Below are 20991 nucleotides of genomic sequence, written 5' to 3' on the forward strand. Positions count from 1 at the left end.
GAGGCCATGGCACACGATTGGCTTTCCAGAAAAGAGAGCGAATTCTTAATTCAGGACAAACCAAAAATACCATACTTTTACACGATACCTAAGATTCATAAAGAGGCCCCATATCCACCAGGACGCCCTATAGTCTCTGGTATCGAGTCAATTTTAGAACCGCTGTCTAAATTCGCGGATGCGTTTCTTAGACCCCTAGTACAAGCAACAAGCACGTACTTGAGAGACACTAAGGCCGTTCTTCAGTTGATGAAAGACATAACTTTTGACCCAGAACAAGACCTTCTCATGGGTCTAGACGTGGAGAGCCTCTACACGAACCTCCCCCATCAAGAAACCATCGATATCATAGAGGAGGTTCTTTTCAGTACACCATGGAAGTACCACACTCCCAGACAAGTAGTACTGGAGTGCATCTCCTTGACACTGAAAAGAAATTACTTCCAATACGAGGATACATACTACCTACAGAGGCATGGCACTAGTATGGGGAGCACTTGTGCCCCTAGTCTAGCCGGACTGTATGTACATCACCTCGAGACAACCAAGATCCTCAGCGATCATAATCCCTTCAAAAACCACGTAGTTACGTGGAAGAGGTACATAGACGATGTACTGGTCATCTGGAGGGGCAATCAAAACTCGGTGACCCAGTTCATGTCATGGCTTAACCAACAAGACCAGTTCCTCAAGTTCACGCATACTGTTTCCAAAGAGAACCTGGTGTTTCTTGACCTGAATATCTATCCAGTGGAGGGTAAACTTGAGACTAGCACCCACTTCAAACCAATGGCAAAAAACAGCCTGCTACTGTTCGACAGCTTCCACCCGCGACATCTCCGGGAGAATTTACCCTACGGGCAATTCTTGAGGCTGAGACGCAACTGCAGCAACATTAACGACTTCAAATCCCAGGCAGGGGACTTAGAACAAAAACTACTGTATAGAAATTACCCAAGATCAGTTGTAAAGAAAGGAAAAAAGAGAGCCCGTAATAACAATCGCGAGGCCCTACTTGAAGACACAGAGAAAAGAGAATCGGACATGAGACCGATCTGTGTAACAACATATAACACTAATTCCAACCGCATTACCAAAATTGTAAACAAAGATTGGAAAATTCTAAACTGTGGAGAACTTGATATCCCAAAACCAATGTTTTAGCACAAGAGAGGTAAAAACCTCAAAGACATGTTGGTCCACACTAGACCTCGAAGTGTTGGGCCGGTTGCACCCACCAGACTAACATCGGTTGGAGGCCACCATCCATGTGGCTCATGTATATCCTGCCAGTCCACGCAGAAAAGCCATGTCATTACATTCTCAAACCAAACCACATGGGAACAACGCCAGTTCACCAATTGTAACAGTCGCAACGTTGTGTATTTAATCACTTGCCCTTGTGGGAAAGAGTACGTGGGCATGACCAGTAGACCAGTTAAAATTCGAATGGGGGAACACCGCAGCAACATACGCTGCAAGAAAACCACCACGAAAATGTCTGCACACTATCTAAGCATGGGGCACAGTGTCCAAGACCTGAAATGGACAATCATAGAGGCCTTCAACAATGATCAAAACCTCCTTGTAAAGGAACAACGCTGGGTGTACAGGCTGGGCACTCATCATTCAGGCCTGAATGACGACATACCCTGGTCGCAACTCAACTAGAAATTGAGTCTGTAAACTTTTGACACCACACCTAGCTCCCCTTTAGAAATAACAACTTCAGAAATTATAACCCTGCATCTTAGTCTAAAAGACCCGAGCCTTGCCTTGTAGATTTGAAAATAAACCCCAAACCTTTATTTCTTAATTTAGTGTGAGGACTGTATTTATTACATTCCAATTCCCACTGTAAAATAAGGTCAGTTACCGATTCCCAGTATGACAATAGCACCATCCGCGCATGCGCGGTCAGGACACTCCATCCCCACGCATTCGCAACACACCCCCCCCGCTGGATTGTGCTAGGCGCTCATCGCGCATGTGCGGGGACGGAACACTTCTTCCGCGCATGCGCGTTCAGCGCTAGGCACACCTCGAAAAGAAATCGACTTCAACGGAGTCGCCGGTCCCCACTCCCCCACCGGTCCCATTATCTCGAACAAAAAGAAGGCGTTTGAGCCAAAGGCAATCATTTACAACAATACACCCTACCTGGCCCCCGTGTTAATTTGCATACTAACCAATGGCCACCACGCTTACCTTCCGGGGCGGCCATTGTTTGCAAACACACGTGTCCCGACTTAATGGTCATTATCCGATTAAGCTTAGCAATTTACGATCGAAATCCGACTATATAAGCCTCCGCCCCAGCTCCCTTCCTCACAATCACGGAAGCCACGGACAGAGGAGGAAGCACCACGAGGCTGGAGGTTTAGTAAGTACGGCATAGCCGATCAAGGATAGGCACAAAAACTTTGCTGTCCATATCGTCTCTCCTTCATTACAGAACAGATATGGAAAACCAACAGACATTTTTTTCCCTCTTGTTTTTCTTCCCATTTTACTCCCTAACTGCAGTTGGACCTCCAATTACCCGTCTGTTCAGTTTTGGCTCATGGGGCACTGATCCCCTCCCTGGCTAGTATGTATATACCGCTTTGCACAAACTTTCCCATAATGTACTGAACTGTGTGTGTGTTTGATTGAGTGTTGTCCTTAGTTGAAACTAGGTACACAGCAATATTTGTCTACAGATTCGATGAAAAACTGTTTACCTCCCATAGGACATCCAGCAGCATCTGTATGTACTATGTGTATTAGTCTTCCTTTCCACATCTTTTTTTCACAGGTACCTTTAAGCGAAGCGCTTTGGGATCCGCGCACTTTTAACACCTGGTTCTTGTTTTTCAGGCATACAACCAAGTATACCAGTACTAGCAAGGGCTGTGTATTTATATAAAAAATAAAATAAAATACACATTGATAGGAGTAAGTACCTTATAGTTTAGGGTACATACACGCACTGTGGCACAACATTTAGTGAGTGACAGGGGGATCTGACCCTGGTCCTGACGAAGGGGCATGGAGCCCCGAAACATGTTGACCCGCACAGGAAAGTTAGCCCACTAACTAGCTTAACCTTTCCGACATCACCTATTTTAATAATACCAGCCAGTGCCTAATAAATAATTTTTTCTTTACACTAGGCCAGGTATTTTTTAACATCACCTTATCACCCCTGACCCTACTGACACTCACTCCCACTCACCCACATAGCACCTTCACTTAAAAGGTGCTCCGGCGTAGTCGCTTGTTGCAGCACTGCCCCGTTCGGCAGCCGAGCGGGAAGACTCCGATGATGAAGCATGACACCAAGGTCCCTTTTGGTGTGTGAGGGGTATTTTAACACATCGGATGATGTCATCAGTCATGTCATTTGAGATGTCATCAGAGATATCATCAGTGATGTCACTGACCATGTCATGAATGATGTCCTATGTGACATCATCAGCAGTGCATTGCGGGCGCGCGATTTATAGTTAGCAGAACTAACTATAACGGAGTAATTTCTATGGTTTTGTACGAGTGAACGGTCCAGCTAACTATAACAGCCCTGAAACCTATGTTTTTTTCTGTGAATTTCTGAGGTTTTTTAAGTGCTAATTTCTAACTATAACGTCTCTGAAACCTATGTTTTTTTCAGTGAATTTCAAAGCTTTTTCAAATGCTAATTTCTAACTTTAATGTCTCTGAAACCTATGGTTTTTTCAGTGAATTTCAAAGGTTTTTTAAATGCAAATTTTTAAGGGTAATAGTAGTTATACCAATTTTTTTGTACTGATTTTCTACAGTTTTTTAACTGTTTATTTATAAATATTTTATTCATTAAATAACATTATATATTTTTTGAAAATTGCAAAAAACTTTTTTTTTAATTCAACCTGAAATATTGTTTAATGTTTTTTTTTTTTAATTTTAATATATTTATATTATTTTCTTTAAAAAAAATGTTTGCAACATTTTTTCGGAGTCGTGCACCCAGAGCGTACACATCACGGTGAGTGCGTGGATTCTTGTCGCCATTTTAGAAAAGTCATGAAGGATCCACGTACGGTGTGCGACGGCTGCGTGTTTTTCAGTTACATCATATACATTGAATATTACGTGATGTGCACGATTGGTATGTGACCAGTCTGGGACTCCTGCTCCCATGCATTCGTGACACATGTGCATTACGGTACGCGATGCTTGTAAGGTGGCGGGTCCCGCATGACGTCGTATACATGCTGGGGCATGCTGGGTGCGCGACTCCCGCAAAAAAAAATTATGTTCTAAAATGATATGTATGTGTCTTTAATATACATATTAGGGCAAGAGATTATCTAAGATATTCAGAAAAATAACATATTTTTACTTATAATAAACTTAAATTATTTTAAAATATATTTTCGCAAAGTTGCGCCCTGTGCGAGCTTCGTGAGCGCAGAGAGCACAGATCCCATGTGACCTAAAAAAAAGGATTTCATTGGTTCATAACATTTCCCACTGTATCTATTGAAGGACCCCACCCATTTTAATCATTCTTGTTGGAACATCTTTAGAGAGACATCTCTTTTCCTAGAAGAACCCTTTTTGCCTGTTTTTTTGGTGTTTTTCAAAAAATATCAAACAAAATGTCATCTGGACAGCAGCAGCACCAGGAGGAAGTATCTTCTGAGAAGAATTCTTGCCGGAGGCACCACGTCCACAGAAGTTGGAATCTGTTGTGTGGAAATTCTTCACTTTTCCACCTGGAGAGAAGAAAGTAATTGCGAGAAAGTTGACATGCAAAATTTGTGACCGAGTCCTGTCAAGAGGCAGTGAAAAAAATACTCTTGTGGCACTGCATCTATGTACAAGCATCCCCAGACCACATATCCTCTCAAGCTTGCTCGGGAGGAAATGATGCGAGCTGCTTTGAACCCCTCACCTACTGTGGCAAGTACGTCTGGAGTGTCCTCAGGAACACCTGCAATGGACATTAGGCTAGAATTCGCCTTTCTCGAGCAACACTGTGTGAAGTGTAAGAAACATACGCTTCGGTGAGCAGTCGGTGGATGCAGTTTGTGCTGCGCAACGCAACCATCTTTGTTAAGTTTTTTTTTTTTTTGGAATGATAAGTAATTCCAAAAGGTTCCTGTTTTATTTGTTCTTGTTTTTTATTCATTTTTTGAAAGAACATCAAAAAAATACAAAATTGTTAAAAAAAAAATACAAAAGAAAAAACAAGGGAAAAAAGTTCTTATTAGAACTGCCGTATCTGGTTAAAGAAAGAACTTTGATTGCAAGGTAATGTGTGAAAGTTTAGTTAAATATATGTGTAAACCTTGATTGACTGAAAGAATGCATTAGTAGTGTATGGTGAATATATAGGTGAAGATTTAGGAGGAAGTACTGCAGCGTGACACTGCAAGCTTTTTAGCTGCACTGCACTGTGGCACTTCCGAAGCCTAGGGTTGTGACATATGTACATGAATATGTTACAACTCTGTGCTTCCCTCTGCACTGCTGCACAAACTGCAGCCATGCGGTGATACAGGCACCCTTGCACCATGGTGCGGAGATTGTTTTTCTTCAGGAAGGGTCACCTTCCTAAACAAAAACAATCAGTAAAGGCATTTTCCTCTTTCAATGTATGCTGTGGAATGTAGCATGCAATGAAAGAGGAAAAAATTAGGAGAAATAAAACAATTCTCCTTGTTATGAAAGCAAGACCTGCTGCACGCTAAATATAAAGTATAAGAAAAACAGATGTCTCAATGGACATAAAAGTTCAAATTTTCAACGAAGAAGGAGACCACCAGTGTTTCGGCTCCTCTTTTATTGTTCATAGAAAGCCAGCCGACACGTGTTTCGTCGCAAGAAAACACACTATTTCCGCGACTCCTCAGGGCTGGGGAGGATACAAAAGCAGGGATGGAGTACATGGTAGTTTGACAATGAAATAAGGTTTATATGGTGACTGTATATGGTGCAAAAGTGAAAAGTGGGTGAATTGTGAAATGGTACACAGTAACACAGTAGTGGATGCATCTTTGAACTTTTATGTCCATTGAGACATCTGTTTTTCTTATACTTTATATTTAGTGTGCAGCAGGTCTTGCTTTCATTGTATTCGGTGTGTCCTCAAAACACATTTCTGAGGGGTTACAGGGATTTGCCCCTCACCTGTATGCACCTTTTGCCTAACAACATATCTCCTGCGCATTACCGTTGAGCAGTGCGCCCAGTATTTCCCTCTACCTAAAACCCTGTTCTTTGTTGTTGCAATTCTCCTCGTTATGCCTTGCTACACCAACTCTAGGATGGCGCAGCATTCACACACATCTCCAGATTTACGATTTCTCATAAATCTGGAGATGTATCTTATTCTATGGGTGTGGCGTGGGAACACCCACAGCAACACCTACGGCACGCCCCTTCAACGCAAAATTCTGTGTATGAAGGGGCCGTATTTACAAGGAGAGGATAAACCACGCAGGGTGGCTTTTCCTCTCCTTGTAACTATGAAGGAGTGCCTGGCGCCATCACTACGTTACAAAAAGTGATGAACCGGTGGCGCAGGGTGCTTGTAAATCTGCCCCATAAGTGCTTAGGTATTGGCAGACTGATACAATAAGAACAAAGTGCTGAATGGGGGATTGAAGAATTGCATAAGACTGACAGGAGATATCCTACGCTGCATGGGTACTACTTCAGTATTTAATGGAGTTGACCACTAGTATGTATCTGCTTAGAGATTTGTAGGGATTATGCACAGAATATTTTATGTGTACTTGTGTTGGTGCCTAGGTCATTTTATAAGAATACCACTAGTAACTGGAATGATGACAGTGCTGCAAACAGAGTGAACACTTTATTTTCTAAGTGCTTACGTATTGGTGGAATGCTAGGATAAGTAGATAGTGGTAGATAAGTGATTAAAGAAGTGCATGGGACAGACTAGACAATTCCTACACTGCATGAGTACTAACTGGGTATTTACAAGAGTGTATCAACGGTATGTAGCTAGTTAGAGGTCTGCTTAGATAGTGCACAACATATTACAGCTGTACTTGTGTTAGTAGCTAGGCCATTCCATAAGTACATGACTAGTAACTAGAATAATTACAGTATTACAAACGGAGTGTATAGTGAATTTATAAGTGCTTAGGTATTGGTGGAGTAATAGGATAAGTAGATAGTGCTGGATGGGTGATTGGAGAAATGCACGGGACATATAGAATGATCCTACACTGCATAGGTACTAACTGGGTATTTAGAAGAGTGTATCAATAGTTTGCAGCTGGTTAGAGGTGTGCATGCATAGTGTACAAAATATTGTACCTGCACTTGTGTTAATGACTACGCCGTTCGTTAAGTATATGACTAATAACTGGAGTAATTTCAGTGTTGCAAATAAAGTGTGTGCTGAATTTATAAGTGCTTAGGTATTGGTGGAGTGATCGGGTACGTAGATAGTGCTGAATGGTTGAATGGAGTAGTACATGGGACAGACAGAAGGATTCATAGACTGCATCGGTACTAACTAAGTATTGAAAAGACTGTATCAATGCTATGTAGCTGATTAGAGGTCTGCATGCATAGTGCACAGAATATTGTAGATGTACTATTTTTTCTGGGTAGGCCATTCATTAGGTACACGACTAGTAACTAGAATAATTTCAGTGCTGCAAAGAGAGTGCGTGTTGAATTTATAAGTGCTTAGGTATTGGAGGAGTGATAGGATACGTAGATAGTGCTGGATGGGTGATTGGAAAAATACATGGCACAGACAGAAGGATTCCAACACTGCATAGGTATTAACTGGGTACTTAGAAGAGCGTATTAATAGTATGTAGCTTGTTAGAGATCTGCATGCATAGCGTACAACCCATTGTACCTGTACTTGGGTTAGTGGCTGGGCCATTCCATAAGTATATGACTAATAACTGGAGTAATTTCAGTGCTGCAAAGAAAGTGCATGCTAAATTTATATGTGCTTAGGTATTGTCCGAGTGATAGGATACGTACATAGTGCTGGATGGGTGAATGGACTAGTGCATGGGACAGACAGAAGGATTCCTATACTGCAAAGGTACTAACTGAGAAATTAAAAGACTGTATCAATGCTATATAACTGATTAGAGGTCTGCATGCATAGTGCACAGAATATTGTCGCTGTACTAGTATTGGTGTGTCTATGGTTTTGAGAATAGTAGTCTGTATTTTTTAGTGTTTTAGGGGGTGCATCAGATGATCACTTGGATGATGTCATCAGTGATGTCATTTGAGATGTCATCAGTGATGTCACTGACCATGTCATGAGTGATGTAATATGTGATGTCATCAGCAGTGCATTGCGGGAGTACGAGTTATAGTTAGCACAACTAACTATAACGGCTGAATTTCTCTTGTTTTGTACAAGTGAAATGTCTAACTATAATGTGCCTGCAACTTGTGGTTTTTTCAGTGAATTCTATATATATGTATTTAATCTCATCTCATTCTTACAAAGAAGGAATCAGCACTCAGGTTGTAGTTTGGAAGTATTTAATCTGCAAAAGACGTGATCCAAGCATTTCGGCTCGTCCGAACCTTGATAAAAATACAAGTCGTCATTGTAGCATCCTTATTTAAATGTACAAAAGCCTCCAGTTGCCAACATTAACAAAGGACTACATATTACATTAATCCAAAAAGCTGGCGGCCAAATTGGCCTGGTCACGATGTGAAAATTCAGGACTGGATACAATAAAGAAAAGAAAACACGTGTTAATATGCACACAATGTCATTTCAGCATATCTTGCCTCGTGACCGCCATACCTGTCTGTTCGTCAACATGACTTATTCATAATAAAAATACTTAGGATTGCAAACATCAATATAAACAATGGATTACACATTACTTTAAAGTGAAAGGCTATCGGCCATATTAATATGGGCATATTGCGTATTATAATGGTTCTTACAAGAAAAAAAAGGGGTGTTAACATACACACACAATCCCTAAATAAATTTCTAGCGATTATAGTTCCATTACATTCACAGATCATTTGAGATGTCATGAGTGATGTCATGAGTGATGTAATTGACCATGTCATGAATGATAATGTCTGAGGTCATTAGCAGTACATTGCAGGGGCGTAATTTATAGTTAGCTAAGGTAACTATAACTGCTGAATTTCACTGGTTGTGTATGAGTGAAATCTGAGTCTAACTATACCATCCCTGTAATCTTTGTTTGTTTCAGCACATTTCTAGGTTTTTCTTAATGTTATGTAAGATGCACATCACAATGGATGGTGGGGGTTTGGAAGCAGGGCCTGGCATTGTGCTGCCCCCAGCCAAGATTGCTGCTCCTGCCTTCCCTCCTCCTGGCCATCCATTGTCCAAGTCCATGTCCCTGCTCCCTTATTACAGCCCTGTGTGGCCGTTGCTCTGCCACTGGCCTTCCCGCCTTCTCTAAATAGTTAGCTTGTTGCCCCATCCACTTCCTCCCTATCATCTGTGGAGAAGCGTGGCTCAGTGGTTAGGGGCGGCAGACCCGGAAGCTGAGATCGGCTGTGGACCAGGGTTCGATTCCCCGCCTCGGCGGGTCTCGGGCTCAAAAATTCCATGGACTCGACAATTCTCGCTCCGGTGCCTACTCGACTCACGGGGTCACACTCTGCGACTCTGGGCAATAGCTTGCTTAATCTCCACTACGGCCCCTCGTGGCGGGATGCCTGGCTTTCACCTTGTGGATACCCTGCCGGGGTATCTCACAGGGGAATACCAGGACGGGTTCCCTAAGCAAGCGCCTTGATGCCTTCGGGTGATACGTGCGCTATATAAGTCGCAATACATCTGTTGTCTGAATCCATGGACTAGCCTCCTCCCTCCTACCATTGATGTGCTGCCACTGCTCTCCATTTAGCATGATGTACCAGTCCACTCCTCCTGCCCTCCAGTGCCCAATTCTATGCCCCATAATTGACCTCCTGCTTAGCCTCTGTGCTTCGCTTGCTGCCCCTATTCTCCTTTCCCCTGCCCTCCAATGTCTGTGTGCATGCCCCTGATCCATCCCTTTTGCCCACCATGTTCCATGGACCTGCCACTCTTATCTACTCTGAGTTTTCTGTTGAGCTGCCACTCCCCTCCTACCTGCCTAGCATTGTCAGAGGACTGTAACCTGTCCCTGCCTCCCCCACCCTGCCTGTCCACATTCCATGCCCCTATCCCCTTCCTCCTGTCCTCCATGGTCCATTTTACTGCCACACACTTCTGCCCTCCCTGGTCAGTTGTGCTGCCTGCCTGTCTCTTGTGAGGCCCCTTCCCCGGAACTATCTTGACTGTGTCCAGGTCCTGACCCTCTCTTCTACCCTCTATGGCCTTTTGTGCATGCCCCTGCACTCTCCTTCTTGCCCATCATAGACATTGTGCTGCCACTAACCCTCCCACTTGCCATGCATGGTCTTCTGTGCTGCCAGGGCCCTTCCCACCTTCCCTGTGTTGTCAGCTAGCTGCCCCTGGCCCCTTCCCACCTTCTCTCCATGGTCTGTGTGTATGCCATTATAGTCTCGATGTTGCTCTCCATGGTTTGTCTTGCTTCTAGTACTCATCCTGCCTGACCTCCATGGTCATCTTGCTGCTCCTGCTCTGTCCCCTTGCCCCAGCCCTCTGTTTCCATGTGCAGACCCGTATTCCCTCTCTCCTGGCTTGTCTGTTCCATTGTATTGCCCCTGATTCGTCCGCTGCAGCTTTCTCTCCTGTCTGTCCATTATGGTCAGCTAGCTACTACTGTCTCTTTCCCCTCTGTTCTCTGTTGTCAATGTGCATGGTCCTGTCCCCTCCCTATTGCTTTGTATGGATTGTTGTGCTGCACTCCCGTCCCACATGCCCTGTGTGGTGTATTGTGCTGCTGCAAACCCCTCTAGGGTCAGTTTGATGCACCGCTCCATGAACCTCCTGTCCACTGTTATCCGAGTCCATGTCCCTACCCCATTCCTCCTGCCTTCCATGATCCAATGTACCATACTTGCTAACATTTTGAACTTGGTAAGAGTGAGATTATGAAAAAAGAACGGGGGTATTGATTTTCCCCTTTGATTTACATTGAAAAAGAAGAGATTGTAGACAGGAGACAGATCAAATAAAGCCCATTTAGGCTTAAAAACATTGGGTGTTTCCTGGCTGAATCGGGTCTGTTGGCATGTATAGTTGTACTTCCACTGCCTCTTCCTTCTGCCCACAATGGTCTTTTATATTGCTACAGCCTCTCTTGCCAGTCCTGTATTGTTGGTTTGTTGCCCCTGCCCCCCTTTCTACTGCCCTCCATAGTCTGTTGTACTGCCACTGCCCTTCCTGCCTGCCCAGTGTGGTCAAATTGTTGCCTCTGCACCCTCCTACCTGCCTTCAATTTTAAGAGTCCGTGCCCCTGGCCTCTGCCTCTCAACAGTATCCTAATGAACAACTAGACTGCTAACATTCTCTATTTATTACAAAAGTGTGGAACGCCTGACGTCATCTTGATGTAATCTAAACTGTAAAACCTAGAGCATTTCCTTTAGAAATTACATATATGAGAGGGTCTTATTTGCATCAAACCTATGGTTAATGCTCTAAAAAACTAAAATGAGGACATATTTTCTGAGTTTTCAAATAGGGACAAAGCACTTTTAATTTTTTGTTATCTTTATGTTTTTTTATCCAGTTGACTACTTGATTAAATGTTGCAGTTAGGGGAGAGGATGTGGTGTTACTTCCAGACCAGAGCTGCAGACTTTGCAACTGGGGAACCAGCTTGGAGTTTCTACTTCAGCTCGACATTCTGTGATTTTGGTCAAATCACTTAATCTCCCCATGTCTACAGCCAAAATAAATTTGTTGTTGTGTGATGTAACCAATGCTCATGTAAAGCACTCCAATACCTGACAAGTCTACACTATATAAAACTGCAAAAACACAAAAAATAAAAAGTGTCTTGCACACTTCTAACATTGGGCTACATGTGGGCTACATCTGGGTGATATGTGTGCTACATTTGGGCTCTTTTGTCTCTGGTGGCCATCTTGTGAGATTTATTTGTTATTAAGTTTCCTAATTTCCTCATTTACTGCAGTCTCCTCAGTAGGAAATGCTTTAAATGTTGTACTTTGATTCCATCAGGAAGGTATTCAGATATGTCACACATTTGCCATAAATTCGGAATGTTAGCAATCTATTTGCGCATTAGATCACTGTAGTAAAGCTACTGCTCACCACGGAAGTCAGCTGCTCGTATTAAAAGTGCATGTTTCAGCCCTGTGGCCAGTTTACATTGGGAGATTAAGTCCCCTTGAATCCTGAGGGTCCCTAGGGTCAAACTAGCCCACTAGGTACCTCCAGTAAGCGCCGTTGCAGAGAGGTGTTGAAAGGGGCACGGCCTGCACCACCTCTCTGCAACGCAGCACAGTGTCACTTACTGGAAGCACCTGGTGGGCTAGTTGGCCCCCAGGGGCCCTCAGGATTGAAGGGGAATTAATTCCTCAACTTAAAACACGCCACAGGGCGTGTTTGCAAACGTCAAATAAGGCCCGTCCCCTCCGTTCACCAGTGTGTAAACGCGCTCTGTGTCCGTTCTAAGTTGGGAAATTAAGTCCCCTTGAATCCTAAGGGTCCCTAGAGTCAAACAAGGCCACGAGGTACCTCCAGGAGGTTCCACAGTGCTGCGCTGCAGAGAGGTGTCAAAAGGGGCGTGGTCTCTGAACACTGTCTGCAACGCATTTCCGTGGCGCATACTGGAGGTTCCTGGTGGGCTAGTTTGCCCTCAGGGACCCTCAGTATTGAAAGAGAATGAATTCCCCAACTACCAACTCGCCACGGGGCAGGTTTGCAAAATGGTGAAGGAAGGGGGCGTGGCCTGAGGTGACATGTCTGCAAACACGCCATATGGCGCGTTTTGAGTTGGAGAATTAATTCCTCCTCAATCCTGAGGGTCCCTGGGGGCCAACTAGTCCACCAGGTACCTCCAGTATGTGCCAGCGATCAGCATTGCAGAGAGGTGTTCAGAAGCCACGCCCTTTTTTAGAATACTCTGCAACGCAGCTCTGTGGTGCTTACTGAAGGTACCTGGTGGGCTAGTTGGCCCCCAGGGACCCTCAGGATTGAAGAGGCATTAATTCCTCAACTTAAAACGCGCCACAGGGCGTGTTTGCACACATGTCACCTCAGGTCCCAACCCCTCCCTTCACCACTGTGCAAACGCTCCCCGTGGCACGTTTTAAGTTGGTGGATTAACTCCCCTTGAATCCTGAGGGTCCCTGGGGTGCAACTAGCCCACCAGCTACCTCCATTAAGCGCTACAGAGAGGTGTAAAAAGGGGTGTGGCCTCAGAACACCTCTCTGCAATGCAGCCCCCTGGCACATACTGGAGGTTCCTGGTGGGCTAGTTGGCCCCTAGGGCCCCCCAGTATTCAAGGGAATTTGTTCCCCATCTGCAAACGCTTAAAAAAGATTTAAGATATCTCGGGGCGCAAATCCATCACTGTTCTGACAGAGCTTATGTTGAGATCTGACTGGCTGCCAACAGTTCAACCAGGAAGTGTTGGCAGCTATCATGGGACTCACACTTAGCCGAGTCCCAAGAAAAAAGGCAAAAAAAACCCATAAGGTGGCAGGGTAGGATTACCCTGAACTGCTAGCCTGTGCTGGGGCCCTACAGGAATTCCGCCAGAGGGGGCGAAAATATTTTTTACCAATTTTGCCGCAAAACCGCGATGGATCCTGCACTTATTTTCAATAGACACCCGAGTGGACTAGGTCCTGGGTGTGATGTAAGTATTATAAAGGGGGCACACATGGTGCCCCTTCCCATGCCGCTTTTGGCCCTTGGGACTGCCAACCCCCAGCCAAATGAATTAGGGGGGCTGCCCCCCTACTGGGCAGTATTCGGCCCAATAGACCACAACCACACTGGGGCCAGGCTGATTTTAAAAAATGGGGAGGCAGGCTGTCTGGCTCTCCTCCTGGGCCGCATTTGACCCTGGGGGCCACCTCCTCCCCGGGGCCAGGCATTGCATTTGAAAGGGAGTTGAGTCGCACAACCCACCTCCCTGGGCCATGATCAGCCTTGGGGACCCTATCCCCGGGGGCTCAGATGTACATTTGAAAGGAAACGGGAGCCGAGTGTCCCCCCTCTCAGAGCCATTAATGGCCTGGGTGACACCACCCCCCCAGGGCCAGGCTCAGCTATGCCCTGGGGTGACCACACCCAGGATATAGTGGGGGTGGCTTGCTCTTGCTTGGCAGGAGCAATTTAAAGCTCCCCCCTAGCAAAAGCAAACAGTAATAAAAATGCCCCTGCCCCCTGGGAGCGAACTTTTTATCTGTTTCCCTGCTTGCTGTCAGGGAACCAGGTGAAAAAGTTGCTCCCACATGCAGGCAGCAGCATTTTTTGCTGCTCCTAGCGTGCTGGAGCAATGTCGGCCATAGTGCCACGTTGTGATCATGATTCAGCATGGCACACACAGTACCTTTGTAGTGTTGTCTACTGTCCGCTGTGCAGAGACCAAGCCTGTGGCCACAGTATCAACAAGCATTCACAAACCCAAGTACCCTTGTTACAGGACTGCTGGAGTTCTCTGTGAGCATTAGATCTCAGGGTGCACTTTACCACAGCTTCCTCCTTCTTTGTCAGTTAAAGATTCCAGCTACTCACAAATACAGTATACTTTGGACAAAGTTAAACTAGAACTGCAAAGAGGTGCAGATACTGTCCTATTAAATGGAGGTCAGTCATGCCGAGAAATGGAGCTGCTACTCCCTCTGAATTTCTACTTCCTTGCTTTTAGATGCTGCTATATCTAGAATGACCGCTCTGCTGAAAAGTGCAGTTTTTTATGGCAGGCTGGTATAAACTGGAATAGAAGGATAAACGAGAGCTGTGGCTTAACTATCAGACCTGCCCGCCTTAGAACTAGCAAACCAGGTCTGAGTCCTGGCATTGGCTCAACAACCTGTGATTCTTGCCAAATCAATTGATCTCCCTGTACTTTAAAAATGACTTTATGTATTATAATCTTGTACTCATATAAAGTGCTCTACTGTCTTTCAGCCAAGTCCGCGATGAATGAAACTGCCCTACTAAGAAGAGCTGGTCTTTTCATTCTAATGAAGTGCTGGTCTTGTAACTCTTTAGAATATCAGCTTGGCTAGCATTATACTTTATTAACCGCATGCGTGCGGCGGCTATTTTCGCGCTGCGCGGCTTTTTTCAAAAAGCCGCGTTACATGACGAGCTGAGCTCGTCATCAGCGTGCGAGCGGCACAACTCATGACGAGCTCAGCTCGTCATGAGCGCCGAAGGGGTTAATATTATTGCTCTCCAAATAAAAACGGTCAGCTACGTTGAGACGTGCCAGTCTTAATTTAGTGGTATCATGAATTTCACCCAGGAGGACTGTTAGTTACCTGCTGCTCTGTCTGGTGCTACAACTGACCATTCTTTGTACTTTGACTGTCTTCAAAACTACTTTTTTTACATTTGAAGCAGTGACTTTACTGTAAACGATGATCTGTAACTTTTTGTGAACACACTGGGCTGGTACCACTGGCATATAATGAGACAGTGACATAAACGAGCAAGGCTGAGTGGCCAGTTCTTGGACTATATACATTTAACACAACACCTTCTGTGTGGAGGGTGACTTGTGCCAACTATCAGCTGGATGAGGTCATTTCATTTTGCCAAATAAGCCGCCAAAACTGTGATTGAAGACTACCCACACATTCCAAGGGACACATTGATTATTATCTGCTTGTAATCTACAATAACCTAGTTGGCCGGCCACCCCGTTTTTTCTTTTTTTTTTTTTTAGAGTTTTATATAGCGCGAACTTGAACCGAACCGAATCAGTTATCAGAGCGCTTTACATAGCACCAGTTACGTTACAGGAGGACACACTTTCATTTTTTAGGCATGGGGAGATTAAGTGATTTGCCCAGAATCACAGGGGGTTTTTGGCGTTGTTACCGAGACTCGAACCAAGTTCCCCAGGTCCGAGGTCGAGCGCCTTAGCCGTTAGGCCAACCCCTCTCCCCGTTCTTCTGAAAACAATAATTAGGTTTCCATATTACTTGGTTTAAACTATTGTGGTGGTAACAACAGTGGCACAAATACCACTGCTAGCATATATTCACAACTTTGAAGACAGGTTCAGCCTGACCTCTGTTACTGCTATCTATTGTTGGGTTGTTTTGTCTCCCCTCCTAGTGGGTGCACTGTTAATCTTTACATATACCTGTTACTGATATTATCTGTTATGTTGCAAAAAAGGTGCTCACTGGATCAGAAACAAGCAAACTGATACCATTTCTGGGTATTATCCCTCATCAGCCAGGCTAGCTTGAATCTGGTGGTGCAGCAAACAGGGGGCCCATGTCTGGGAACACCATTAAGCACTTAGGGTGTGCATAGCAACATCACAAAATAAAATGATGGACAGAGTGTTCAGACCTCACCCCCAGTCACAGATCTGGGTTGAATCCATTGTCATATGCAAATAAGCTGTGACCCTGCTCAGAGCCTAACTGGCTACCGGGCGTTTTGGTGTGCTGCCAAGCCTAGGGCTGATTTTGTTGATGGGGACCTGCATGGGCTTTAAACCACTCATTTTGCTTTGTTTATTTAGAAGCAAGCGCAGATCCCCAGCAACGAAATCAGCCCCCACCGCAGTGAAATCAGCCCCCGGCTTGGCAGCACACCAAAACGTCCGGTAGCCAGTCCGGCCTTGACCCTGCTCCCTATAAAAGCAGTTGGGCCGGAACTGACAAGCCAGGTCTTCCCTGGACCGGAAACAAGCATCCTGGGACCAGTTTCTGGGTATCACCCCATATCAGCCAGGCTAGCTTGAATCCTGTGGCGCAGGGAGCAAGGCACCCATGTCTGGGCATACCCATAGCCACTTATGGCAACATGGCAACATTACAAAATAAGATGATGGTCGGAGTGGTAAAACGTTTCAAACTCTCGCCCCCAGTCACAGATCTGGGGTTTTCCCATCGTAATCTTGCTTGCTATTTCACCCCAGTTTGGACCCAGCAATATACAAACCAGTCTTGACCCTGCTCCCCATGAGAATCAGGGCTTAATGTCACACTTAGAGCATGAACTGCACCAACAACAAGGTGATATATGGAGTCCTTGAATTCATTTCTTCCTTTGGCAGACGATATGGTGTCCATAACAAAGATGGAGGAGGACGTGGCCCCCAGTAATTATGAGTGGTTGAGATGAATTCAATCATTCCCGCCATCACTGTCAAGTATACTAAAGACTCTATGCCTCTGTAGAATATTATATTATAATATTTACTTTATTTATTTCATATCTTCATCATGTCTTTGATAATTCATTTGTGAATGCTTGATTAGTCTCGAATTTATAAAAAATGATTCTTATATTTTAATTGCTTGATATACATTGTACTATTTGTAATTTGTAAATTGTTCCTTTGTGCTATTTTAAAGAAAAAGATTTAACTAAAAAAGATAAACCGTGCTCTATTTTAAAAGACTGCATTGTGTGTTCTTAGTTTCAGTGAGGCAGTCTGGGAATGGGGCTTATCGCAGGACCTTGAACACTGAGCACATGGAAATCCTGAATATTTTCCAGATCTCTAATGTCCGCCGGAGTTAAGCCCTGCTTACTGACATCAATAAAATGTTAAACGTGTGTCTTGTTCCCCAGAGTGGAGTGTGCGGCTGTGAGACCGGCTATGCAGAAATAATGAGATCCAACGGCGTTCTTGATTACTGCATGAAGATCCCGGGCATGGCGGAGAAGAAAGCTGATGTGAAAACCCACGGCGGCAAGAGCAAACCTGTCAACTCCAAAATATCTGACATGTTCCATGGATGGTCTGTCCAGCCGTTCGACCCAGGTATGTATGGCATTTAGACGAAAGGGCGAAGGATTGTACATTCTGGTGAATGCTAAATTACCCCTGTCGAATGAGAGCAGGCAAAGAACCAGGGGCCTCGTTTATGAAAAGTGACGCATCGCTGCTTGAAAACAGCAATGCGTCACTTTTCACTGCGCCCTCCTTGCACCACCAATGATGCGTCATATTTACAGTATGACGCATCATTGCGCAAGGAGTTACAGATACGTCAGTGTTTCTGACATATCTGTATGGCGCAAAAGTGGCGCATTGCTGGAGTGTGTCACAAAAGTGGAGCAACTCCAGCAATGTGTCTGTTCACATGGGGCAAGCCCCATGTGAAAGGGCCTGCGTCAGTCTTACGCCTGCTGTGAGGCAGGCGTAAGAAATTGACACATTTGTGTCCTAGAAGTGGTGCAGTGAAATCACATAGATTTCACTGCGTCACTTCTACGACCCTTTCTTGCGTCAATACGCCCCCCTTGCATACATTATACATGGAGCAGGTATAATGTGGCGCAGGGGTTTACAAAGTGACGCATCTACCTAGATGCGTCAATTTGTAAATATGGCGCAATAAGGCACATTTTTTACGCCACAGGTGCGTCACAAAAAGTGACGCACCAGCGGCGTAAAAGTGACGCACAGCCTCATAAATGAGACCCCAGACCTGTAACTACATGAATGCCCGACTGAAGAGTAAGGTGTAGAACCATGCATGAACCTGATAAATAAAATATGGCTCTGAAAGGGTTATAAAATGCTCTAAATCCGAAGGCCACGGAGAGGAAATAGTTATATTTTGAATAGTCAAAGAAAACGCAAAAATAAAGTTTCCATTCAGATAAGGTGCTCCTTTTGTGCTACTTTCAACTACATCGGTACATGTGTGTTTTTTATAAATGGACGGTAGCAGGTTTCACAATTTGCGGATCAATGTCTCCATAAAATCATTTCATATTTTCATAATATTTTATAGTAATCATTGCAAAAGCTTAGGCCAGTTCTGCGAGTCACAGGAAAGGGGGACATCTGAGCACAGATGTACTAAGTGTTTATGCTGGCATTTGACGCACACAACAGTGACGGTCAAATTACTGGGGCAAAAGCTACTGGGCACTGAAAGTTGATCCTCGCAAAGCACCATTCTGTTTTGTGCAAACCTCCCGTCGATGTATGAAAAAGAGGACTTGTCTGGGGGCAGGAATGTGCAAAAGGCATAGGTGTTGGCACAAAAAAAATCTTCAAAAGTAGCATTTTCTGGTTTTGTGACACATCCTAACACCATTTAACACCTTTCACTTGCAAGCGGTCAAGCGTTGCATTGGCTGATGTACGTGTATGTTACAAGTGTTTTATGCTGAAGCCACACATGTTACATGTCTAACCCCTGTGCAGTTCTCTACACCTTGGTATTTGTCCGGAATAAGCCTGAGTAGCAGCAATGACATAATCAATAGGCAACTGTACCTAAATGTGGTGCTGAGCTAATGTTTGTCCTTTGAGCAACAGAGCAAGGCAATGTTCTCTATTACATGCACGATCATAAATCTGTGTCAATCCTTCTTAACTGTAGGCATTAAGAAGCCATAAAATAGCCACAGATTGGGAAACTGATGCAAAGGGATTTTTGTGGTGATCACGTAAATCATGTATATTGACTGATACTTGAGAAGGTTTTACGGTATGCCATTCAAATACTAGTTAATTTTTTTTATAGGAAACAACACAGATGATATTTTTTTTCCAGTAAAAAATACGAGAAACGGTTCATTTCCAATTATTAAATGTAGACTGAAAGAAACAGTAACTCACATTTTACATTCTACATATATTCACATTGTATGAAATCGAAATCTAGTTCACAAATGGGCTGGTCCATTCTGCTACTATGAGGTTCACATTATTCTGGGGAGTTGGTGGTGAGAAGCTAGTTGTAGTCAATGAACTAGCCAGTGATTGGAGAACTTTCCATCCCCAATCATGGCTATGCATCTCCTATGCTCATCTCTTTTTGTATCGTTTCCGCTTTTACTTTAACCATTCACAGAAGCCCTAAAGCTAAAATAGGAGAACCCTTTATAGGCTTTAGGCCCATCTCTATGAAGACTCTTAGCTATCCCTGTTCAGATGAGCCCTTCTTCCTCTCTGTCATGCCCAGAAGTTGCTCTCTCTTCTGCTGGGTTTGGAGCCACAGAGTCTAGGAGGGCTCCGGGAATAAACGGCAAAAGATCTGTATTTGGGATTAGCAGTAAAAAAAGAAGGTTTAGAGCTGTCTTCTACCTGTCCCAGATGGGTAATCCCTGCTATGCACGAGATGCTGAAAATAATTATTTATGCCTCCATGAGTTCAGAAGGCAGGCTATTGTCTTCTGGCAGGCAGACTCATCAACTTCAGCCAGTTCTGACCGAGGCAGTCTGAAGCACATTTTATAAAGTCACCTTTTCCACAAAAGTCCTCTGAAATTGAATCTCAGCATTTAAAACTAAGTGGAAAATAAGTGATTTCGAGCATTGTAACATGCAATGATGAAAAACACATATATTGACATGTTGGCCTGCCTTCTGAAAAATGTAGCGGTGGAGATAGCTTTTATGCCTTCATTTACTATGAAGGCATCTATTTCGAATATATAGTGAGACAACTTTTTATATTAGACACCCTGCGGGATCAGAAGGCACAGTTCAACACTGAGTTATTAATATATTTAAATAGATTTTCTCACAATGTGAAAAAGCTTTTCCTCTCCAAGTGTCACTGCAGTGCCTTTGAACTGCAAATGAGCCAAAGCCATTCGGTGCTCCTCGCAGCAGTATATGTTTGTTATATGTGTGGGTTGTACACGTACACACTACAGATCACATATGACATTTAACTTCTATGACATGAGTGCGTTTACTGCAGCTTCTACTATAGCCATAGAGAAAAGTTACATTAGTTGTATAGGGTAATCCAATGCAAAGTAACTGATTTATGGGAAAACACTAACTATGTGCTACAGTTAACTAGTACCGTGTCCTACAGTGGGCAAAACAACACAGAAACAAATGGGGAGATCAGAACAAAAGTGATGTCCTTTCTTACATTTATGAATATAGGCTTTATAAAGCGCGAACTTA

At 44.1% G+C, this 20991-nt stretch overlaps 1 protein-coding gene across 1 annotated transcript in view; it reads left to right on the forward strand.

Moving 5' to 3' along the window:
- THSD7B (thrombospondin type 1 domain containing 7B) overlaps positions 1–20991 on the forward strand; it is a 1994218-nt gene that overhangs the window by 1951904 nt on the left and 21323 nt on the right. Inside the window, exon 26 of the mRNA XM_078682458.1 lies at positions 17679–17871. Within this exon, the coding sequence (XP_078538584.1) occupies positions 17679–17871 (193 nt within the window). The remainder of the gene's footprint in view (positions 1–17678; positions 17872–20991) is intronic.

This window comes from Lissotriton helveticus, chromosome 3_1 (genome assembly GCF_964261635.1).
Source record: "Lissotriton helveticus chromosome 3_1, aLisHel1.1, whole genome shotgun sequence".
Classification (NCBI taxonomy): domain Eukaryota; kingdom Metazoa; phylum Chordata; class Amphibia; order Caudata; family Salamandridae; genus Lissotriton; species Lissotriton helveticus.